This window comes from Cinclus cinclus, chromosome 3 (genome assembly GCF_963662255.1).
Source record: "Cinclus cinclus chromosome 3, bCinCin1.1, whole genome shotgun sequence".
Classification (NCBI taxonomy): Eukaryota; Metazoa; Chordata; class Aves; order Passeriformes; family Cinclidae; genus Cinclus; species Cinclus cinclus.
Genome location: NC_085048.1, coordinates 114,778,398 through 114,799,093, shown reverse-complemented (window position 1 = coordinate 114,799,093; position 20,696 = coordinate 114,778,398). Strand labels below are relative to the sequence as shown.

Genomic DNA, 20,696 nt, shown 5'->3' with positions numbered 1-20,696 from the left:
TTAACAATCACACTTTTTATTTCTTTTAGGCAATTAGACAAATCCTTTATTTTAGTCTAATAGCTAACTCTATGTAAATAAGTCCGTATCTCCTCTTATTATGCAGTAACTTTTTTTTTTTTTAATTTAAATGGCTACTTTTTTCCTGTTGAATTCAACCTCTCATGATTTTATGAGGTTTTGGGGATTTTTAAAAAGGCAAATAACTGCTGCAGGAGGCATGAGATTGAGCATGATTTCACACATTATCAAGTTGTAGTAACGTAATTCTATCCCAGGTTTTCTCAAGCTACATGAAGTTAATTTTAAAGCCACTGTATCAAATTCTTCAGGTATCAAAATCAGTACGAACTTTCATTGATGATTTGAGGGTGGTCAGCTCTTTTTTTCTGGCTACAATTGTTAACCTGAAAACATCTTTCTAAATAAACATATTCTAATAAAATTATTTTGTTTCAACAAATTCCTGCAGGGAAACCACAAGAGCTTTGTTTGTGAGCGTGGAAAAATGTAATTCTAAACTTCTCCTTCTGGGCTAGTTTTAAATGGATTTTTATTTTTAGATTATTTTTGTGTAGCTTTGTTAATTCCCAAGGCTGATATGTTTGCATTTGACAAATACAAATTGGTCGAAATATTGGTTTTATAGTACTTCTTAAACTCATGGAGAACAGCTGTTAGTGCTTAGAGATCTGGATAAGATTATTCCTGAAATTAAATCTGAATATCTCACAGTTCTGTTGTTTAACCATTTGATGCCTGAGAAGATAAGGCACTTCAATCACTAACAGTAGAATCAATCCTTAAAAGTAGCACAACATGTCATTATTTCACTAAGGGTATCAGCAGCAGCAAACCTGTTTTAGTGGGTGTGCCAGGAAATTTAAGAATTAATATAAAAGTTATGTGATAAAAACTACAGAAGTAGCTAACATTTTATAAACAACTGTTTTGTTGGGATTTTTTTGTGGTGTTTTTCTTTTTTTTTTCATAGTGTAGACAGTTATACTCCACTTAGCAGTTTTCTGCAGCTTGCTGTGAAACCTGGTTTAAAACTTTTTGCGAATGGAAACGCTGAGTCTTTACTAGCCTTGGCTGAGATTTCCATCTCTACTACTCATTTGCTCTGCTAGAATCATACATAAAATTAAGCTAACCGCTTTACAGCCTGAATAGTTCATTTTGTATCTCCCTGGAGCCTAAGCAAGCAGGCTCCTTAGGAGCTACCCCAGCAGCGCCAATATTAATTAATTAAAAAAAAACCAAACCAAAACAAAACAAAACAAAAAAAAAAAAGAAGGTGTGTCTTACAGGGTGATCCAGATGTGGTAGTACCAAGCCATGATGAGTTTCCAGCTGGAAGAGACTGAACAACCAAAGATTTGCTTCCATTCCAGGCTGTCTCACTTCAAAGGCTTGACTGGTGTCTCAGCAATAGAGATGCTGCACCTCTAGATGTTATCGGGTTTCCCAGCCCGTGTGAAGTCTGCAGGGCAATCCTGGCAGTGGGTGAGCTGCTCTCCCCTCCCTGTGGATGCCTGTGAACCAGCTGGAGTGCCAGGATGAGCAACCTATGGCTGCTACTGCTCAGTAATGACAGCAGGCACGGGAGGGAAGGACAGTCGTGCAGATCAGGCGATGCCTTTGCTAAGGGATGCTTTAGACACAGCCGTTCTTCATTTTAGGTGACTGCCCAGAAATAGCCGCTCTAAAACAGAGCTGTGGAAAAGCTGCCGGCGAGCAGAGACATTCCCACTGTTCGGGGCCGAAAGCTGCAGCAGCGGAGCATCCCAGCGAAAGCATTCAGGGAAGATCTCATCATCCATTAAGTGATGCTCCTCGTCGGCAAAAGCGCCTCTGGCATTGCAAGCCCCGACCCACGACGGGCAAAGCCGGCACTGCCGAACCTGCGTGTTCCTTCAGCTGCTTCTCCGCGATGGGGAACACCCTCTGCTTGGCACTTCCAGCTCAGGGACCCAGCTCCACCACTCCTTCTGCCCTTCAGGCATCCAGAGCAGGGAGAAACGCCGGCCAGACCGGAGGCAGGTAGGCTCCAGGGAGAAGAAAACCATTTCAAGGGGTTAATTGAAAAAGACAAATCCGGCGAGCACGAGGTGCGAGAATGGGAGCCTGCAAATGAATGCTGCCAGCTGGAAGCTGGCCAAACTGATAAAGCAGAAAAGAAATTGAGGGTTAAATGTTTTTGGATGCTGAAGGCTTGGAGTTCAAAGAGGAGCTCAAGGAAACTCCCAGCCACCAAGTCCATACAAAAAGGCCCTAGGCAAACACAAGCCTTCTGCTGGATAGCTTTATCCTAAACAGTTTGCAGAAGGCAGTGGTCCAAATGAATGGTTAAGGGACATCTTTCAGCATCTGGGAGTTCTTTTACAAGGAAAGATGATGCCCACAGGTGAGCTATGGCTGAGGGGCAAAAGGAGTTGCTTTCCACAGGGAAGAGGATGAAAAGTGCATCTGCCCACATCGGGTTAGAAGAACAATGTGTAACTGTGGATGTATTTTCATTGCTTGGTAGAAAAGGCAGAAGGGAGCTGGTCCTCCAGGCCAGGAGGTGAGGACAAGGCTGGAGGTCACTCTCCCTTCCAGGAGCACCAACTCCTGTCCACATCAGGAGTGGAGTGCTGATGGCAACCAATTTTCCACCAAGACTGAAGGATTGAAATAGAAATTTTTGCCTAAATCCCAAGGAGAAAACACCTTGGATTTCACCCCCCCCCCCCAAAAAAAAAAATAAAAATCTGGTTTAGGTAGCCCATCTGAATGGGCTACTCTTTTCTATGTGGTGGATTGGGAGCAGGAAAGCCACCTTCTTCCACTGCATCAGGAAGCTAGACTCAAAATAGAGGACTGGGACAACTGGTGACATGTTTCTCTGATAGAACACTCTCTGTACCAGCCCCTTCTCTCTTGGTTTGGTGACAAGGACCCTGCATTTCCCATAATTGTCCCTCCCAGGTGTGCAACCAGCCACCTTGGCACCTCAGAAAGCCTTTTTTTTTTTTTTTTTTAAATCAGCTCCTAGTGCAGGAATTGTATTTATGGACGGGAAAGTAGTATCCACACTTTTTGAGCAGGTGTAGAACTATGCCATAGCACTGGAGCAAGGCTAGAGTTCAAGAGTTAGGTAATTTTATCTCTCTCAAAAAGGAATTGCCTCAGACCAGTTAATTTGTCAAGATAACGAATTGCAGCAATTCTCCTCATTTGGAGCTGGGCCACTAACACTGATCTGAACTGTATTTAAACTCTTGATGACAGAGACTGAAAAAGATATTGCAATACTGGAGGTACAGGTTCCTAAAGCAAAACTCTCAGCTGGAGCTGAGAGGCAGCAAGGGCGTGCGAGTACACATCCTGCATATCCCTAAGATATGAAGAAATTCCCTGGGGCACCAACTCTGGTGCCTGGGCAGGCAGAGTTCATCTTGAATCTTTGGGAATGATTGAGGTCCAAGAAGGATAATGTAGTACCCATCAAGTCTCAATTTCTGCAATATGAGGTAACGCAAGGAGAATTTTTACTTGCACCCTTACAAATAAAGATACATACCCCAAAAACATTCATTTGAAGTAAAACTGAAAGCTTTCTGGTAGCAACAATAAAAACCCTGGGAGGGCCTGATGCTGGGATTCCCATGGCATTGTGTTCTGTCATGTATGTCAAGTGTGGTTGCTGCCATATTTTTCTTTTCCGTGCTACAGCAGGCATGAATACATTTGAAGAAGAAAAGCAGAAGGAAGCTTCAGTGAAAATGCAAGCTTAGGCCAATGACTGTCCCATTTCTGACGAAAGTTAAGTAGACAGCATCAGGTAAAATGAAATTATGTATGTTCTTGTGTCAGACCTTCTCCTCTGGCTGCCAGGCATTCCTTCCTCCACGAGAGAAACATGGACCGGAATAAATCCTGTACATTGACCCAGGGGAACTGAAAGGAATCTCTGACTCCTGCCTTGCACTGACACACCCTCTCCAAGAAAACAGTGGACTGAAAACAAAATTGGCTGTTAACCCTGTGACTTTGTCTGTGCCTTAAAAAGCATCAAAATGAGAAATTAGACAGACAGATTATTTCAGAATATTTCTGCTCAATGGCCTACTTGGGAGTGAAATTTCTTTCTTATGATATTCAGAATAATCATTCTCTACCTATAAGTGCACTTCATTTAGAAAAGCAAAGTGGCTTTTATTTTGGAATAAGTGCATCCACAGGCAGAGTTCTTTCCAAATAGCTAATCTGGTCATTGCCACACGTAAACAATTCATGTAAACATAAATTGATGAGGATGGTAAAGAACTCATGAAAGTATGGCCCGAGACTCCTTACTCAATTTGCAAGCACTTACTTAGACCTATCTTCCTCGGGGCTATTATGGTGATCAACAGACCTTACACAGAGCTAGGTTCAAATTAAACAACATAGTCATATGTTTGAAAAAGAAATGAGCTTTTGACAACGGCTGTCTCCCAAGTTCCAAGCCTATTTTACTTTGGTTGATCCTCACTTTTAAATATCTGTCAAGTGGTAATCTAGGATTTAGTAGATCTCAGAATTGCTGATTGCCCATAGGGTTGGGTCTAAGGCTGGTAGGGGGTGGAGGTGAAGTGCGTGCAGCCTCTTCTAGAGCAGGTGAGTAGCTGGTAAAGGGTAACTTCACATCGCCTGCAGCTGCTCTCTTGGCTTTGGCTAAAGCAGACATACATGTCTTGCTGTGTGCAGGCTGCAAAGAGAGGCTTAAATGCTGAGGTAGAAAACTGTGGAAAGAACAGATCTTTGCAAGGTGGGTTTTCACCTTGCGCATCGTGTCGGGTGCTTACCTCTTTTCGTCCCCAAGACTTTTCTGCTGCTCGAGTGCTCCTGGGAGGGGAAGAGCCACCTCAGACTGGAAATCTGGGCTAAGGCTGCTCTGACTGTGTTTGCCATGGCTTAGTGCATGTGTCCACGCAGTGTGGCAGCAGCAAGAGCTATGTGGGAGATGCAGAGTGACCTAGATCAGCATTCCTAATTCCTGCAGCCATGCTACCTGTCCCGTGCAAGTGATGTGAACCAAATACCAGTCACGTTAGAGACTGACCTTGTTTTCTTGGAGAAACCTGTGTAAAAATGGATATAACAACACTCTTGACACTTACCTCACAGGATGTTGTGAAGCTTAATTAAATGTGTGCAAAAGCATTTTGAGATCCTTAGATGAAAGAAGATTTTTATAAATGCAAATTATAATAATTATGGCTAGTAACCACCATCAACTACTGAAACAATTAATTCAGGTTGCCACAGGCCATCACAGCAACGTGTGCAAAGAGGAATCAGCCATTTAATGACATATATGTTGTGTGAGAACTCAAAGCCTTAAAAATACTGTAAACAAAGAGGAAAAAACTAGACAGGGTTTGCCAATGAGGGTGCTGTTGGTGGAAGTTTCCTCGATTGTTTCCATCACCTCCTTGCTTGCATTGTGATTTGTCCCTAAAAACAGCCCACCTTAAAGAAGATTGCATTGCTGGGATCATTTCATCCTTTTACCTATGATTTTTGCATTTAACATTGCAAGAAAACTGAAAATGACTGCGAACGCCTCGGGTCACAAAAATATGGAGATACTTGAATATAACTCTGTTTTTGGTTAATTCTCCCTTCACCCAGTCCCCCCCTCCCCCCAAACACGCTCCCCCCCACCCCACATCCCCAGCCCAGCCCACTTACAGCATCACAGAATAGACTTTGGCTACAGGGCATTATCCAGCTGACTTTCCAAGGGTGAAAACAAAAGCCAAGCAATCAAGATGTGTCTGGCCAAATACTTAAAGGCCCAGTGCACACATTTAGTTGACAACTGACTGAAATCTGAACCATTTTGTTCAGCCTTTCTTGTTGCTTCAAAACTGATTTGGGCTTAAATAGCTGAAACCTACAGGTGTTTAAATGCTTCCCCCCCCCCCCCCCCCCCCCACCTTGTCAGCAGAACAGCCTCATCAGATATGGTCTGAGGATGCAGTCAGACTGGAAGAGAGATCCAAAGACCCCACAGGTGAATCCCAAAGAGCAGGCTAGCCCACCTGTGGCCCTCAGGCTTATTTTGCTCGCCTTTAAAGATGAAGATTCAGAGAAGTAGGAGTTACTAAGCACCTAACTTACCAAAGCAATTAGGCTAAATGCACTGCAGCTAGAAATTTAAGCAATGCACTGAATTTAATTTGAGAATTCATGGATGTAAAACTGAAACCTTTAACATTTAACCTAGCAGCAAATTAAATCAGCTTTCTGACCAAGTGAAAAATTCTATACTATTGAAATTTGAAAAGTGTGAAGTGCACCCCTATTAAAAGGAGGGTTTTTTCTTTTTCTTTTAATGAAGAAAAACTAAGGACCAGTTAGTTGCCTAATCCAAATAATGGAAAAATGAGACTACTACATATGAATAAAACCCAAATTACAAAACAGCATCGCTTTCTAACCTCTGTCAGACTAATATATTTGTAGTCAGTGGGTTTCACAGAGAAAAAGAAAACAAAAAAGGTTACTCATGCTGGAAGTTTGTGTGGACTAAACTTACTCTGATAGTAACAAGCTTAATGTGTACCAAAACTGAAAATTCTTATATGTGCTTTTTTTTTTAGTCATTTTAAAAGTACTGACTTTAATGTCTCAGCTAAGTTTTCATAAAATGATGACCAAGTTTTTATGGGGTCTGTGTGTGTCTTTGCATAGAAAATTAGCAGCACTGATGCAATGCATAGAAAACATGCCACACAGCTGGCACCAACATTTTAAACCTGCAGATCCTCAAACTTTATTGTGGTGTGTATATATGCAAACTCTGTGCTTGCACACACATATACACACACATAAACATGCATATACACACACAGGATATGCATAAGGGCATCCTGGAATCTGGAATCACAGAATATCCTGTTGCTAAGCTCTCTTAATGACACTTACACAGTGCTCTGCTCAATGTCTCTTGGCTAAATCCTACAACATAAGACAAAACTTGGATGCATTTTCTAAATGCACCTCAAGGCACTGGGACCTAAAAGAAGTTGGGGTATGAGCATGCCTTGTTCTACACATCTCCAGAGCGCCCTGACCCACATTTTACAATTTACCAGAAAGGTGTGGCTGAAAAGGCAATGTAACAGATACAGGGGCAGATCCTCCCTGATATTTGCATCCTGTCACTCACCTGCTGCAGTGCTTTGCTGCACAGACTTGCTGATAACCACCAGCACATTCTGTGGTTTGGCTGCCCAAAGGCTTTAGAAGCTGATGTGACCCTGTCGGCGCCAAAAACCCCAATTCATGGGTAGATACTTTCCTTCCCACCCTTTCCCACTAGAAGAGAATGGTTTAGAGGAGAACAGCTTTGGAAAGGGGACACACGACCCTCCATTTGCCCGGTCGAAGGGGAAATGCAACTTTGCAGGAACAGTGGGTTTTCATTCCCAGGCTGTTCCTTCAACTCCCTGGGAAGATCTTCACCTGACTGATAACCCTCAATTACAGAGTGGCAGGAATACCAGAGTGTTTTTTCTTTTTAAAACCTCAAAGAGGTAGTTTACACTATACACTGCCTCCTGCAAACACCAATACTTTCTCCCTGCCCATTTAAATAAACTGTGTCAGCAGGAGCAGCAGCTGTGGGCACTGCTTGGGAAGCTCAAAGCCCTGGAGGGAACTGTGGGCAGTTCCTGGCATTGCTTGGGCTTCTGAAGGTAACCAAAGAGGAAAATCCATGGGAAGCAATGCAAAAATCTGACGCCTCGATGCCAGGGGAAAAAAGTCACCATGGCTCCTGCTGGTGTCTTCTCACCACCCCATTTCATTCCCCTTCTCACTCCTCTTTTCATTGAAGTAGACAACAGCAGTTTGGATATTAGCTTCTGTCTCAAACAGATGCTCACCTCTTTGGAAAAAAAGATTAATTTTAAGGGAAGGTAATTAACCTACATTGCATTCTCTGATATCTGTTAAATACAGCTTGTCAGCCACTCCTTCTATCACTTAAAGTGCATTTTGTATCCACGGAAAGCAATTAATGTTCAATAGGAAAAATGTGCCCTTACAAAGGCATCTTTCCACTTTCCTGCATTGCAGCATTGATCTTTTTCCTTCCTTACATGCCACCACCAGCCTTTTTCACACAGATGTGCATCACCCAGAGGTGTTTACTTCTACCTGGCTATTCCTATGCTCTTAGAGTCCTTCCTTACAGCCTGACTCTGCTCCCTCTGTCTCTTCTCTGACTTCAGGTGGAAACCCTTCCTCATGTTTTCTGGCACATTTTTGGACTGGTTTAGGCTGCAGTTGGGAACTCAGCCCATTGCAGGGAGGATCCTGGCACTAGGATGTTTTCTGATCTGTAAAAAGTTGCTTGAAGCAACACTCTCTCTACAAGAACAGCGCTCAGCGTAAAGCAGGCTTACAGCTCTCTGCTGCTTTCAGGTCTATTTGACTAATGATTTTGTTTCAAAACCAGAAAAATTACTTTTGGGCTCACCTAAACCAGCTAAGGCAGAGTGCCATGTGAGCAGCTTGTGCCTGGCCCTTGAGGCTCTTCTTATGCCTCCCCTGGGACCCCAATGGAAAAGGGGCACAAGCAGCCAGAGTGGCCAGTGCTGGGGTTTTTAAAACTGCTTGCCTAGCTGGCTTTTCATCTGTTCCCTTTGTACCACAAACAAGAAGAACCTGATCCGAAACCACATGTGAAAATAAGGATCTCTTCAATTAATATTTCTGAAGTCAAAATAGATGTGTTATAAAGTAGGGACTTTCAGGCACCCCCAACAGCACCGATATAAAGGTTTAATCACTGCTATTTAAAATAATACAAAGCAGAAGTGAGATAGGATGCCAGTAAACCACAGCAGAGGAGACAGCTTTCTAGGCAAGCTGAGTGGCATAAGCAGTGGGAGAACATCATCGTGGCAACTCTTAATATGAAAATGGTCAAGGATTACCTCAGAGTCTTGCAGTAGCAGATGGCTGGAGCAATTTAATCAGGCATCTTCTCTATTCCTAAAGCCTATAATTATCTGTTTTATGAACAAACATCAAATTGGCACATGAGTTTTTCATTTCCAGTCCCCACATTGAAAGGGGGCATGGTTACTGAATTTTGGAAGGCTTTGCTCTCATGAAGAGACCTGCAACTGCCCAGCCTGGGGAATTGTAGCAGAGATGGTACCTGAGTATTCTTGTCCTGGCTAGGATTACCCTGGGCTGTGCAGTGCATGCTCAGGACTAACCACTCCTGTGTCATGGAGTTACTAGAAATCTGGAAGGAGGTAAAAGAAAAGCCACCTTGCTCAGATGGTTATCACAGAAGCTACTTGAGATTTAATCTATCAGTATAAAGAAAAACAGCAACAAATTTAAGCCATGCTCAGAGCCTGCTCCCTTTCGAAGCAGAAAAGGTAAAGGCAAAGCTGAATTGCTGTGATCTTCTGGCACAACAGATTCCCTGATCCTGGTGAAGGCCCAGTTGGTTTAACCATTATGTTGACCTGATCAAAATCTAATTAAAGGTGAAAACATTTGCATTTCCAAACGTAAGACCCAAAAAAAAAAAAAAAAAAGGCACTATTGGTGACCAAAAAAGTTCCTTTAAAAATAGTTTTAAAGTTTTTTATTCTTCTCTTTGGAATGAGTGGACTCCAAGTCGTAATTTCTAATACAGTATTTTAAACAACTTGTGAAGGACTCGTCTATAAGCACCAATATTGTCAGGCTTCAACTCACACAAGTAATTAAACATTTGCACTAGGCAAAGCAGTTTACCTACTGCTGACTGCAAATTACTGATAAAATTGACTATTTCTTTTGCCCCAAAATAGGGTGAGATCAGTGTGTGCAGAAACTCTTCTCTTGGCTTTGTAAATATTACCCTTCTTTAACAACTGCACACCGGGAACTTGAGACACACTGAATGAAATGCAAACAGACTTATCTGTTAGTAAATATATTCAATTAGGTGATGGAAAACCACCCGGAAATATTTTTTTTTTTTTCGGCCTTTTTTTCCCCTCGGTTTCACACTGTATTTTCCCCTAGTGGACAATGAGAAGTTTAGGATGGGGGTGGTATCCCTGCACACCCCAGCATAGCCTTTGTGTACCATGGTTGTTGTCACACTGACACCTAATGGCAAACACGAACGAGAGGATTTCAGCTGAATTCCCCAGGGGTGTGCTTTCACCCTATGTGGCAGAAATGACAGAAAACAAGCGAGCTGAGGAAATGGGCTTCATCTGGCTGTGTGGTCAGCCTGGCATGGCATGGGATGGTGCTGAAAGGATGGACAGCCCGCCGCAGCGAGCTCACACAGTCCCCAACAGAAGGCAAAACCATCCAAGGCTAAAATCAGGAGGCCAGAATCATCCAGAGAGCTGGTGAAGGTTGGAAAGGTCTAATTGCACCCAGTTCTTTACCTGCTGTTTTGTTTCTAATCCCAGCAAGGGGACAGCAAAACTCTCGAACACAGACGGGAATAGGTTGGGGCAGTGCAATTGATAATAATACATGAAAATAAGGCACTGACTAAAGCCTGTGCTTCCTTCATGACTGTTTGAGGCAAGGAGGAATTTTTCCAGAATGCTTTACTGTTAAAATTCTGTTTATTACAGTGATCAGTGTGGTGCTAACTCCTCCCTTACATATCTGAGGCAACAGCAGGGCAGTGAGCAGGGTGGTCTGGGCTCACACTGCAGCAGAGGGTGCCCACGCAGGCTTCATATTTGCCTTCATGAACTAAACATTTTGCCCTTTGGTGGCTAAAAGCAAGGGCCTAAGGTAAGCACTTTGTAGCTCTTTTCTTTGGCCACAGTGCATCCTATGCAGTCAAATAAATAATTAATTGTAGCCATCATCTTGCATCTGGTTGGTAAGAGTTGGTATTATTTAAGCAGAGGTGTGGTGAAATTTAGCAGTGAACTTCCAACAGTGGTTTAGGACTGGGTTCCAAATTCTTCAGTCAGAGGGTGAGCTCATGTAAGGCTCCTGATGGTTCACCATCAACAACCACGTAACGTAAAAACACATCCTGGGATTATTCTGCAAGGTGTCTAGGATGGCCCCAGAATCTGCTTTTCATCTGGTGCACTTTAGGTTGTACCAGGTTGCACAGGTTTTATTAAGCAATAAATATGATCTAGTTGTTGTGAAACAACGTTAAATTTAAAAAAAAAAAAAATACAGAGAAGCCACGCTTGGGTTTTTAACACAAGATGACAAGAAAGAATATTGACTTCCACATTCCTTCAAAGGGAAAATTTTTAAACTATCAGTTAAGCTGTTAATCCATGGAATCTAATTTATGTGAGAACCCTACTCTGACTTTTTACTGATGTTGTGGTGTCCCTGGGCTGGGAGGGCAGGAGGCAGAAATCAAGTGTCAGTTGCAGCTTTGATTATCATAAAGATGAAAAGGTGGGACACTGGCAGTGTGACTGCAGCAAGTGACTAATTAAAGTGAACACCATACATGCTTATAAGCTATCATTAATGATATCTTTCCATCATATTAAAATATTTTGCCATTTCATAATATCAACATTGCAGAAATAACCAACTGCCTCACAATCTGTTTTTCAGACTGAATTTATAGTTTGAAATCTAGTACTATTCAGAACTTTTGGTGTCTTGAATGCTGTGAAAAACATTATTGAGTAGCAGGTATTATTCATGCATGAGCTGGGGAGGGACAGAAGTTTCATGGCACTGAGATTTAAAGTAAAAAGAAGTGTCAGTGCAGATTAACTGACAGGAAGTATATTTAGGGAAAAATATTTCAAATAGCTGGAATTAAATACAGAGTGTATGTTGAGGAGAGAAAAAAGTTATTCATTCTGGATGCACTTACTGCCTTGTGCTAGGCACTGCAGATCACTTTTTCATCAATGGTTTTTCTTAAACAACTCAATTTCATCTTCTAGCCAAGTCTGACACTTTCTAGAATGCACGACTGAGAAGAGCAGTGGGTGCAAATCTCACCCTTGGGCCCCGCTGAGCTCTTCCCTACGGCTTTCGCCAGCCATGTCCTGATTAAAATGTCCCAGTCCCCAGATGGGATTTTAACAGGGAACTTGGTTTTCTTAGGCTGGGAGCACTCAACAAGGACCAACATCAGGTTATCAAGCACCCTAACACCTGTGGTGTGAATTTTTCAGGGGTGAACTGTCAAGCAGTCTCTTGTGTAGGAGTCTTTGGAGGAAAACAGCCTCAACCTCCGTTTTTGCCGTTGGCAATTCCACAGTATTCCCACATAAGGACCTGTGGTGTGCCTGGGGAGTGCAGTGAAAGGGGAGGAAATAAATAAATAGTCCTTCAGTGTTGTTGTTTGTTTGTTTGATCTAATACCACATGTGCAAGGGCTCTCGTATTTGCAAGAGTCATTCCTTCTGAGCACAGGGATCTTCAGCTCTCTCCTGATGCTGACTGTGCTCTGCCCCATCACTACTTCTAAAACTCACCTGCACAGGGAATACTTGGAGATAATTCTTCGCCAGGTCATTCTAAGAAAAGCCTTAACACTGAGAGAATCCAACCCAACATTAAATTGCCACCTCGAATCAGCCCACCACCTCACCTCTTTTCCAATCCCTCTGCTGTCCTGCAACTGATGTGATGAATTACAGCCTGTCACATCACGTTACGTTACGCAGAGCAAGCAGGACAAAACACATACCAAACTGCCATGCAAATATGTGTTTGCCAACGCTTTTCAGCGCGCAGAAACGCAACCGGCGAGCTCCCCGTCGGAAAGCGAGAGGGCTGAGGGACTGCTCCAGGGTGTGTGAGACAAACATGCCCCTGACACACCGTGAGCACACAGATCCACAGCTCCCAGCCAGCTGCAGCAGTTAGGAAAGCACCTGCTGCTTGTGATTATTTTTTTGTTGTTCTTTCAGGGGAAAAAAAAACAAAAAGCAAAAAACAAAACAAAACAAAACCAAAAAACCCCAACAAAAAACCATCACCAGCAACAACAAAAAAGCAGCGGCTTCTGTGATGTCATAAAGCAAAACACAAACACGTAATAATTCCTCTGGCTTGTGTTCAGATTTGGAGCTATTTTCATGACTGGCCAGATTTTGGCTGTGTATGTGTAAATATAGCACCCACTTATGTACACACACACACGTGCATACTATGAGAAGTGCGAATATATATTACAAATACATTATGTGGCTTTTAACTGCAGTCTTTTAGACCACATGTGGGCCTTTTGAAGCTAATGGGAGATTTACCAGGGGCTTTTTCACAGAGCTGTAGGCAAGAGTGGAATCCAGAACATATGAATATTATACTATAATGATATAGTGTAAATCATCTAGTTTGACCTACAGTGAATTAGAGGCTATTAAATTTCATCCAGGTACTCTACATGAAGCCAGAAAAACATGTGTTTGACTAATGCATAAATTGTACTTGGCTAAGACCTATTTCCCAGAAAGGTATGCATGCAGTCTTCATGCAGACACTTTCCATGCATCAATTTCTTTGATAGTTTGTTTCAGTAGTTATTTTAACTATGTGTGCTTTCTATTTACATTTACTACAGTCTGTGGACTGAAGTCAGTGATGAGAAGCCGAATTCCTACTTAAATTCCTAGTTACAATGTCAACAGCTTGAGTACTGACTTGCTTCTCTTCACTTCAATGCCATGCCATGGGCATCCCTCCGAGATCTTTTATCCTGAACTATTCTTCATCATGTTACATCCTCCCCCAAGGATGGAAGCTCTGTGAATTCCTTTCACTTTTAAAACTTTCTTCTTGATCTGTTGCCACTGAAAATATGTTGTTTTCTTGGTAGCTGGTGTCATCCATTCACTCTTGTCTGTGTGCATCAGCTTGGCTTGGGGTTATAGGGATAAAATGGAATTATACTGAAGAGATCTGAGATGAGTGACCTCACATGCCTTGCAATATCCTAATTGTTAGCAGAATAAAACCATATCAGATACAGTCAACTCCTTTCAATTTTCAGAATTTGGAAATACTGTAATTTTTTTTCTGTTTTTTTTTTTTTTTAATAAACCAGTTCAAAGTATGTGGCTTTAGGTACAAAAAAAGGAAGTCGCTAAAACTGGCAAAAAGTAGTTAATCTATGACTTCTGGACAGATTTTTACATAATCAATAGGGCATAATTTTACTGCTGGCAGACACTACAAAATATGAGGATCATTGAAATGAAAATATGAAGGAGAAAGTGCCTTCATTTTGGGCATACAGTTGTGCTTTTAAAATCGGTTCTGTAGTGGGCAAGAATATGTCACTATGACGAAGGGGGAAAAATGGAAGGCCATGATAATTCTAAAGCTTGACACAAGACTATAAGTCTCTTTCAAGTGAAGATACACAGATCTTTGTGGGGACCTCTGTGGCTAAGCAAACCAACTATCCTTTGATGTATTTATAATTATTAGGGGCTGAGGATTATGTCTTTAGGCAAAGTGGGAAGGTATAGATCAAAACTGACATCATGACACAAGCAAGACGAGAGGTGAGATGAGGTGGAGCCAAAAATAGCTTACATAGCATTACTGTAGATTTCAAGTAAAACAAACTATTCCACTTCTTGAAAAGAACACAAGGAGGGGAGCAGTAAGTACCTGTAACCCTCAAGAGAGTAAAATCTTCAGTACCAGCTGGAAATTTAAAAATAGGATGAATGTCATGAGGGCTGGCTCCTGCTCCCTCCTCTTGAAGTCACTCTTCTCCCAAGTAGAGTGTCCTTCCAAACCAGGTCTTACAGATGGTAGCAGTCCTGGTCATACCAGGCATACCCATGAGATTGCTGCTTACTAAAATCCCCACCCAAAGCCCATGAAGATGGCAGAAATCCTTTCATTGTGTTTAGTGGGCTCTGTGTCAAGTGCTGTGTGTGGCTTGATATGTTCAAGAGAGTGCATATATGAGCACAGTTAAATAATTTCAAATTACTATAGATCTTCAAAGACACTCATCTTGGGTGGCACAAAATTAAAAGGGTGCTTGTGGAAACTAATTTCTTGCCATAGGTGAACTGCCAATCATACTTAGAAAACATTTTTCATTAAAAATATTTTTCTGGCTCTCTGGGGGAAAAGACACATTATTAGAAAAATTAAAGCAAAGGGTTTGATTCCAGAGGTCTTGATTGACTTAAACTGAAAATTGAAATAAATAAATAGGCGATCTAACACTTACACTGAAGGGGGAAGGCTCCAAAAAACTGTAGCATGAATACCTATCCCCTGAGTTTTGCCAGATCATAGTTCACCTGTGTCTGGGACAATACCTTTGGAGCATGCTGTAAACATGTGAAATAAAAGTCATTAACCAAAGGCCAAGGTTCTCAGTTAACTCAAAACTTGATAGATGACAAGAGAAAACTGCATGTGCCAAGAAAAAGCAGGAGAGGAAGAAGGCTTTGCCATCAGTGTCAGAGGGGGTATGTGAGGGTAAGGAAGAATATGGCTTGAGAGATTAAAGGAGTCATTATGGATCAGAGGAGAAGGAAATGTTACCAACTAGGTTAATGCAATGCCAGAGGAGGTTACAAACACATGGGGACAATTCTAAACATGGTCTTGAAATGCAAGCAGGCTCCCCAGGACTGTCAGGAAGAGGGGAAGATCTGAGTAAATGATAAATGATTTGGATGTAGCAGATTGTAATGCAAGACTAGACTGGTACCTCAGACAAAACAGTGTAGGATATGTCATTATTAATTATCACAAAGAACATGTAAGCCATTCAGTATAAAACACTACCACAGAACTAAGATAAAATTAATTAATTCTCCACTCAGTGTTCAAACTGGTGATGTTCCTTGCCAGTAAGGTGAAATATTCAGGGTCCCTACATTTTAAATGTCATTTTACAAACACTGTGGGAAATTAGACTTCAGTCTCTGTGAGAACTGATAAGATCCCCTATCTCGCAAACAGTATGGAATACTTCCAGAAATACTTTAAAATTCTATTTTAAATGGAAAAACCTCAAGCGCTTTCACGAGACATTAGTGAACCACCAAAATGTTAGTCAGTCCCATCTAGCATTTCAGAACAATGCAATTATCTGAACATCAGTGTTTTTGTTAAGATACCTCTGTTAGAAATGTTGCCTAAACATTAGTTACTAATATTCCGAAATTCTAAGTAGAAATACTAGGTTTCCCAATTTGCCTTTCAACTATGCAGCAGTTATCTGTCTTGTCACAACATGAATCCCTTTTGGGTGAAAGCTGTTGATTTGAAGGTTAAAATCACCTTGCTAGGCCCTAATGTAATTTGTTGGAAGTTGGCCTTGGGAAACTTTCTGACACTGCCTACATATGCTCTTCATTGGATATTCATTGAGCAATGATGTCTGAAGGGCTGAGTTCTTCACCTCCATGATCATTATTAGCTATGGCATTTCTTAACAGGCTCTGCCATGTCAGTTCTTTGCAACTCAGGTTTTACATTAGCAACCCACACTTTACAGCACCAAACAGACTCACTCTCCCACCACAGAAAATACTGTTACAGGAGAGTATGTGCCAGGTTACACTCATAAACAGAATTTATTAGTAACCTACATATATGCCAATATTGAATAAATTATTTATTCTCTCTTTTAATCATGTGAAATGAGGTGCAGAGCATACATTCTAGGCAAGGCTAAATGAGAACTCCCTGACCTCATTAAAGAACCTGTGGATCTACTACAGAAATAATTCAACTGAAAATCTTTGGAAGAAGATACCACAGGATACAAGGCCAGTGATCTGCTGATAAAATAAGAGTGGGGAAAGAGGAGATAGCTAATGCCATTTCTGAGATGCTCAGTACCATTACTTCAATCTTTTCATCCCTCAAGATGCATTTTCACAGGCTGTCAAACATAAAATCTTATAAGAATACTTATCCTCAGAAGATTTTAATCAGATGAACAAAATACATGATTCTGCCAAAACCATAGTTCACCTGACACTTCATCTTGCTCAGCAATATTCTCACCAAACTACTGTGCTCTGGAGGGCAACAGGTGTTTTTACCAGATGCCCACAGACATCCTTAGCTTTGAAGGTGACTTCTTCAAAACAGAGCCCAGCCAACTGCAATCACATGATGATGAACTGAGAAGGGCCAAAATTCAGAAAAATCTTAAAATAATCAACCTACTTTTAGTTTTATCTTGACACAAATATTGGTATAATATATGTGAGGAATCTACCCATACAGAACTCTGGATGACGTCTATAAATTTTAGATGAAATTATATTGTCATTCTACATTATTTGTAGGAGCTTGAAACTTTTCCTGAAAGTCTGAGTTTGAAATATATTATGCTTGAAGTGAGCCCTGTACACAGAAATATCTTGACAAATTAAATATATCTGGGGCAAGATGGAGCACTCTCAAAAGCTTGGGAATCAGCCAGAAGCACTGACTCATTTTCAAGCAGTGCTGAGCTGAGGTTTGGGGATGGGCTAGCTGGCTAGCTCAGGAAATTTCATCAGATGTTGACATATGACAATGGTTCACTTTCTGTCTATCATCTATCTATCTATCATCTATCTATCTATCTATCTATCTATCTATCTATCTATCTATCATCTATCTATCTATCTATCTATCATCTATCTATCTATCATCTATCTATCTATCTATCTATCTATCTATCTATCATCTATCTATCATCTATCTATCTATCTATCTATCTATCTATCTATCATCTATCTATCATCTATCTATCTATCTATCTATCTATCTATCTATCTATCTATCTATCATCTATCTATCTATCATCTATCTATCTATCTATCTATCTATCTATCTATCTATCTATCTATCTATCATCTATCTATCTATCATCTATCTATCTATCTATCTATCTATCTATCTATCTATCTATCCACATATATGTGTGTATGTATATACATATATATGGAATAAGCTGTAGAGATGTCCAGTATAAGCTCAAGAGCACTGGCTGCACCTTCCTGCCTCTCTTTGCTTAGGTTACTGTCTTCTTGTAAAAGCCTGAAGTGGGTGTTCAAGAAGTCTGGGAAGAAGTGTGACCATTGTGAACTAAGTGGCTGTAAGCTCCAGAGAGCAGGGACCAGCTGAAGAGGACTGGCTTTTGGAAGAGGTCAGGGGACACAGAATTGTTTGAAACTGCATTTTAAAACTACTGGCTCTGAAAAGACTTTTTCTCCTCCTCTCAAAGTACTAGAAAATTACAGCAATTTACACATGAAGCACTTATCATCTTCTGTTTTCATTGGATCCGCAAAGTTCATACCTCATGTCAACATTTTTGCCAACAAGAGTTTATGAAACAAAAACATTAGAAGGGACGTTGGAATAAAGTGTAACAAAACAAAACCTGTGGCTGAGATTTCACATGTTTGAGGTGAGAATCTGCAGTGAAACAAACTCATGGGAGATTCCTGTTTATTTTCATACAAAATGAATTGGATGCAAATTCATTGCTGTTTAAAGAATGAATCTCAGTGACAGTTTGTCCCTGGGGGCATTGAAAAGTACTTTAAATCATCCTGATAGTTAATTATTCAGCAGAAGTCTTTATCATATAAAATGACTTTAATAATTTATGCTAATGGGGCACTGCAGACGTAACTGTAGGACTGGTCTGGAGGAGGGGAAGACTGTATGCCTGCACATTTATAGCTGAATTGTAGTTACATGTGTATGGCATTTGATGTGCAAGGAAGGCATCTGTGATCACCACAGTTCTTTTCCCTACCCCTCTCCCTGCATGTGCATCTACAATGCTACAAAAGGCTCTCACTAAATTCATAAATAGCCTAACTTCAGAAATCTAGAAATCATGGTAGTTTGCAAAGAATTAAATGAAGATACAGATTAGATCTTAAATTTTCTGGATTAAGTGTCAGAGAACAGATAATGATCAGATGTGAGTCCTGGGTATCTCAGTTGTATTTGGTGCAGCACATAAATACCTAAGAAGTAAGAGAAGAGAAAGCAAGGGAGATGTAACTAAACACTTTCAAGTGCCCATTAAGGGATGACCTAAACAAATATCATTTTTTTTTTCAACTCTAGTAGTGAAAGGGCTTGCCCAAAAGGTCAGTTATGATGGAAAAATAGCTTTAAGTGATTTGAGCATGGAAATGAAACACCCTGAAGAAAAGAGTTCATGACACACACTGCTTGACTCTTACTCTGCTGGAGAAGGAAGGAGGTGCTACTGTATTCCAGTAGCCTTGAAAGTCTTGGATTTATACCATCTATAGAAATAGCCACATAAATGCATATATGGCCTCTCTGCATTTCTAGGTACTGGAGGGGCATTCCTTTGCATGCTCTGGGTAAACAGGGAGATGTACAGTTCTAGAAGAATCCCATATTACCCAAGATCTCAAAGGGTTTGTGACTCTGACTCACAAAAAAAACCTTCTGAGTTTTAATCCTATTCTACTTCTTGGCATGGGATAAGGACAAAAGCTCAGTGCTTTCCTCTGGTACTCAATGATTCAGTAGAATAAGCAAAACAGAACTGTGCAAATTTTATACAAACATTTTTAGGCTTTGTGGGTTTTCTTCCCTTTGTCTCCAGTGGAGGTCAGCTCCCTGGACATAGACACCTTCTGCTTGGTTCATGCTATAAGGCATGAAATCAGAATGATCTCATACTTGCATACATCTCTTAATGTCAATTCAGAAGAAACACAAGGAGGAAGTGAATGAGTTGTGAGTTCTCCTGCATGAAAAGTCATCTAAGTTTCAACCATTATTGCAACTTTAGCATTGATATTCCTTATGGAATGGCAAGAATCCCACTGCGTGCAAAGCTGCTGCTCTAAAGCCACAATGTGAAGCTGTGTTCATATCAGTAAATGTTCCATCCGAGTGCTGCCAAAGTATCAGTGCTTGATGTGGCTCCAGTGTGCACCAGCAAACATTTAGAGGTGAGTGAAATTGCCATGCCTGGCCTTTACTGTTGCTATGAGCAAAGATTTTTAGATTCAGTCCTTTACCTCTTGCACTCAGTTCAGTTTGTACAGCCTGAACTTTTCTATATAGCCACAGTATGAATTTTTTTGCTTCTTAGCTATCTTCACACAGGTACTGAAAGGCAAAGCTGTGTGATATTTATAAGCCTCCTTCTTTAGTTACAAATAAAAATACTGTTCTTTAGTCACAAATAAAAATCTAGTCTCACTTTCAAAGAAAACAATGCAATCAAAACAATGACCCCTCTACAAATACAACAACGTGTTCTACAGGACAAGTATTGATTAAAACAAAAGGGCTTTTTAAACAACATTAATTCTTACCAATTCCAGTAGTTATTGATTCTGCATCAATGTCATTAGCCTTTCTCTTTGCCACTTCAGCTAGTGCCAATTCACCCTTATCTAGAGCAAGGTAATGGATGTCCTTTGGAAATAAAGAAGAAAAAAGATTAATCTAAAATGAATCTCAAAGGAGCAACAAAAGGGATTTTAAAAGAAGGAGGTTCTTTTATTATTTAGATCGCAAACATAGATGGAACTGATGAACCTACCATTACATTTTAATTCCCTCCAACGCAAATATGTTTCCTTACTTGTGCTGTTGAATACAGCAGTGAATAAAACACTGACCAATCATGCACTGATAAAAGCAAAGCTATTGACTCAAGAAATGAAAGAAACAAATCTTTCTACTTTTAA

The 20,696-nt window shown here is 40.8% G+C and overlaps 1 protein-coding gene across 1 annotated transcript in view; it reads right to left on the bottom strand.

The window, feature by feature from the left end:
* The window catches only part of WDPCP (WD repeat containing planar cell polarity effector), a 100,655-nt gene that overhangs the window by 18,335 nt on the left and 61,624 nt on the right, over positions 1-20,696 (bottom strand). Inside the window, exon 13 of the mRNA XM_062489469.1 lies at positions 20,319-20,421. Within this exon, the coding sequence (XP_062345453.1) occupies positions 20,319-20,421 (103 nt within the window). The remainder of the gene's footprint in view (positions 1-20,318; positions 20,422-20,696) is intronic.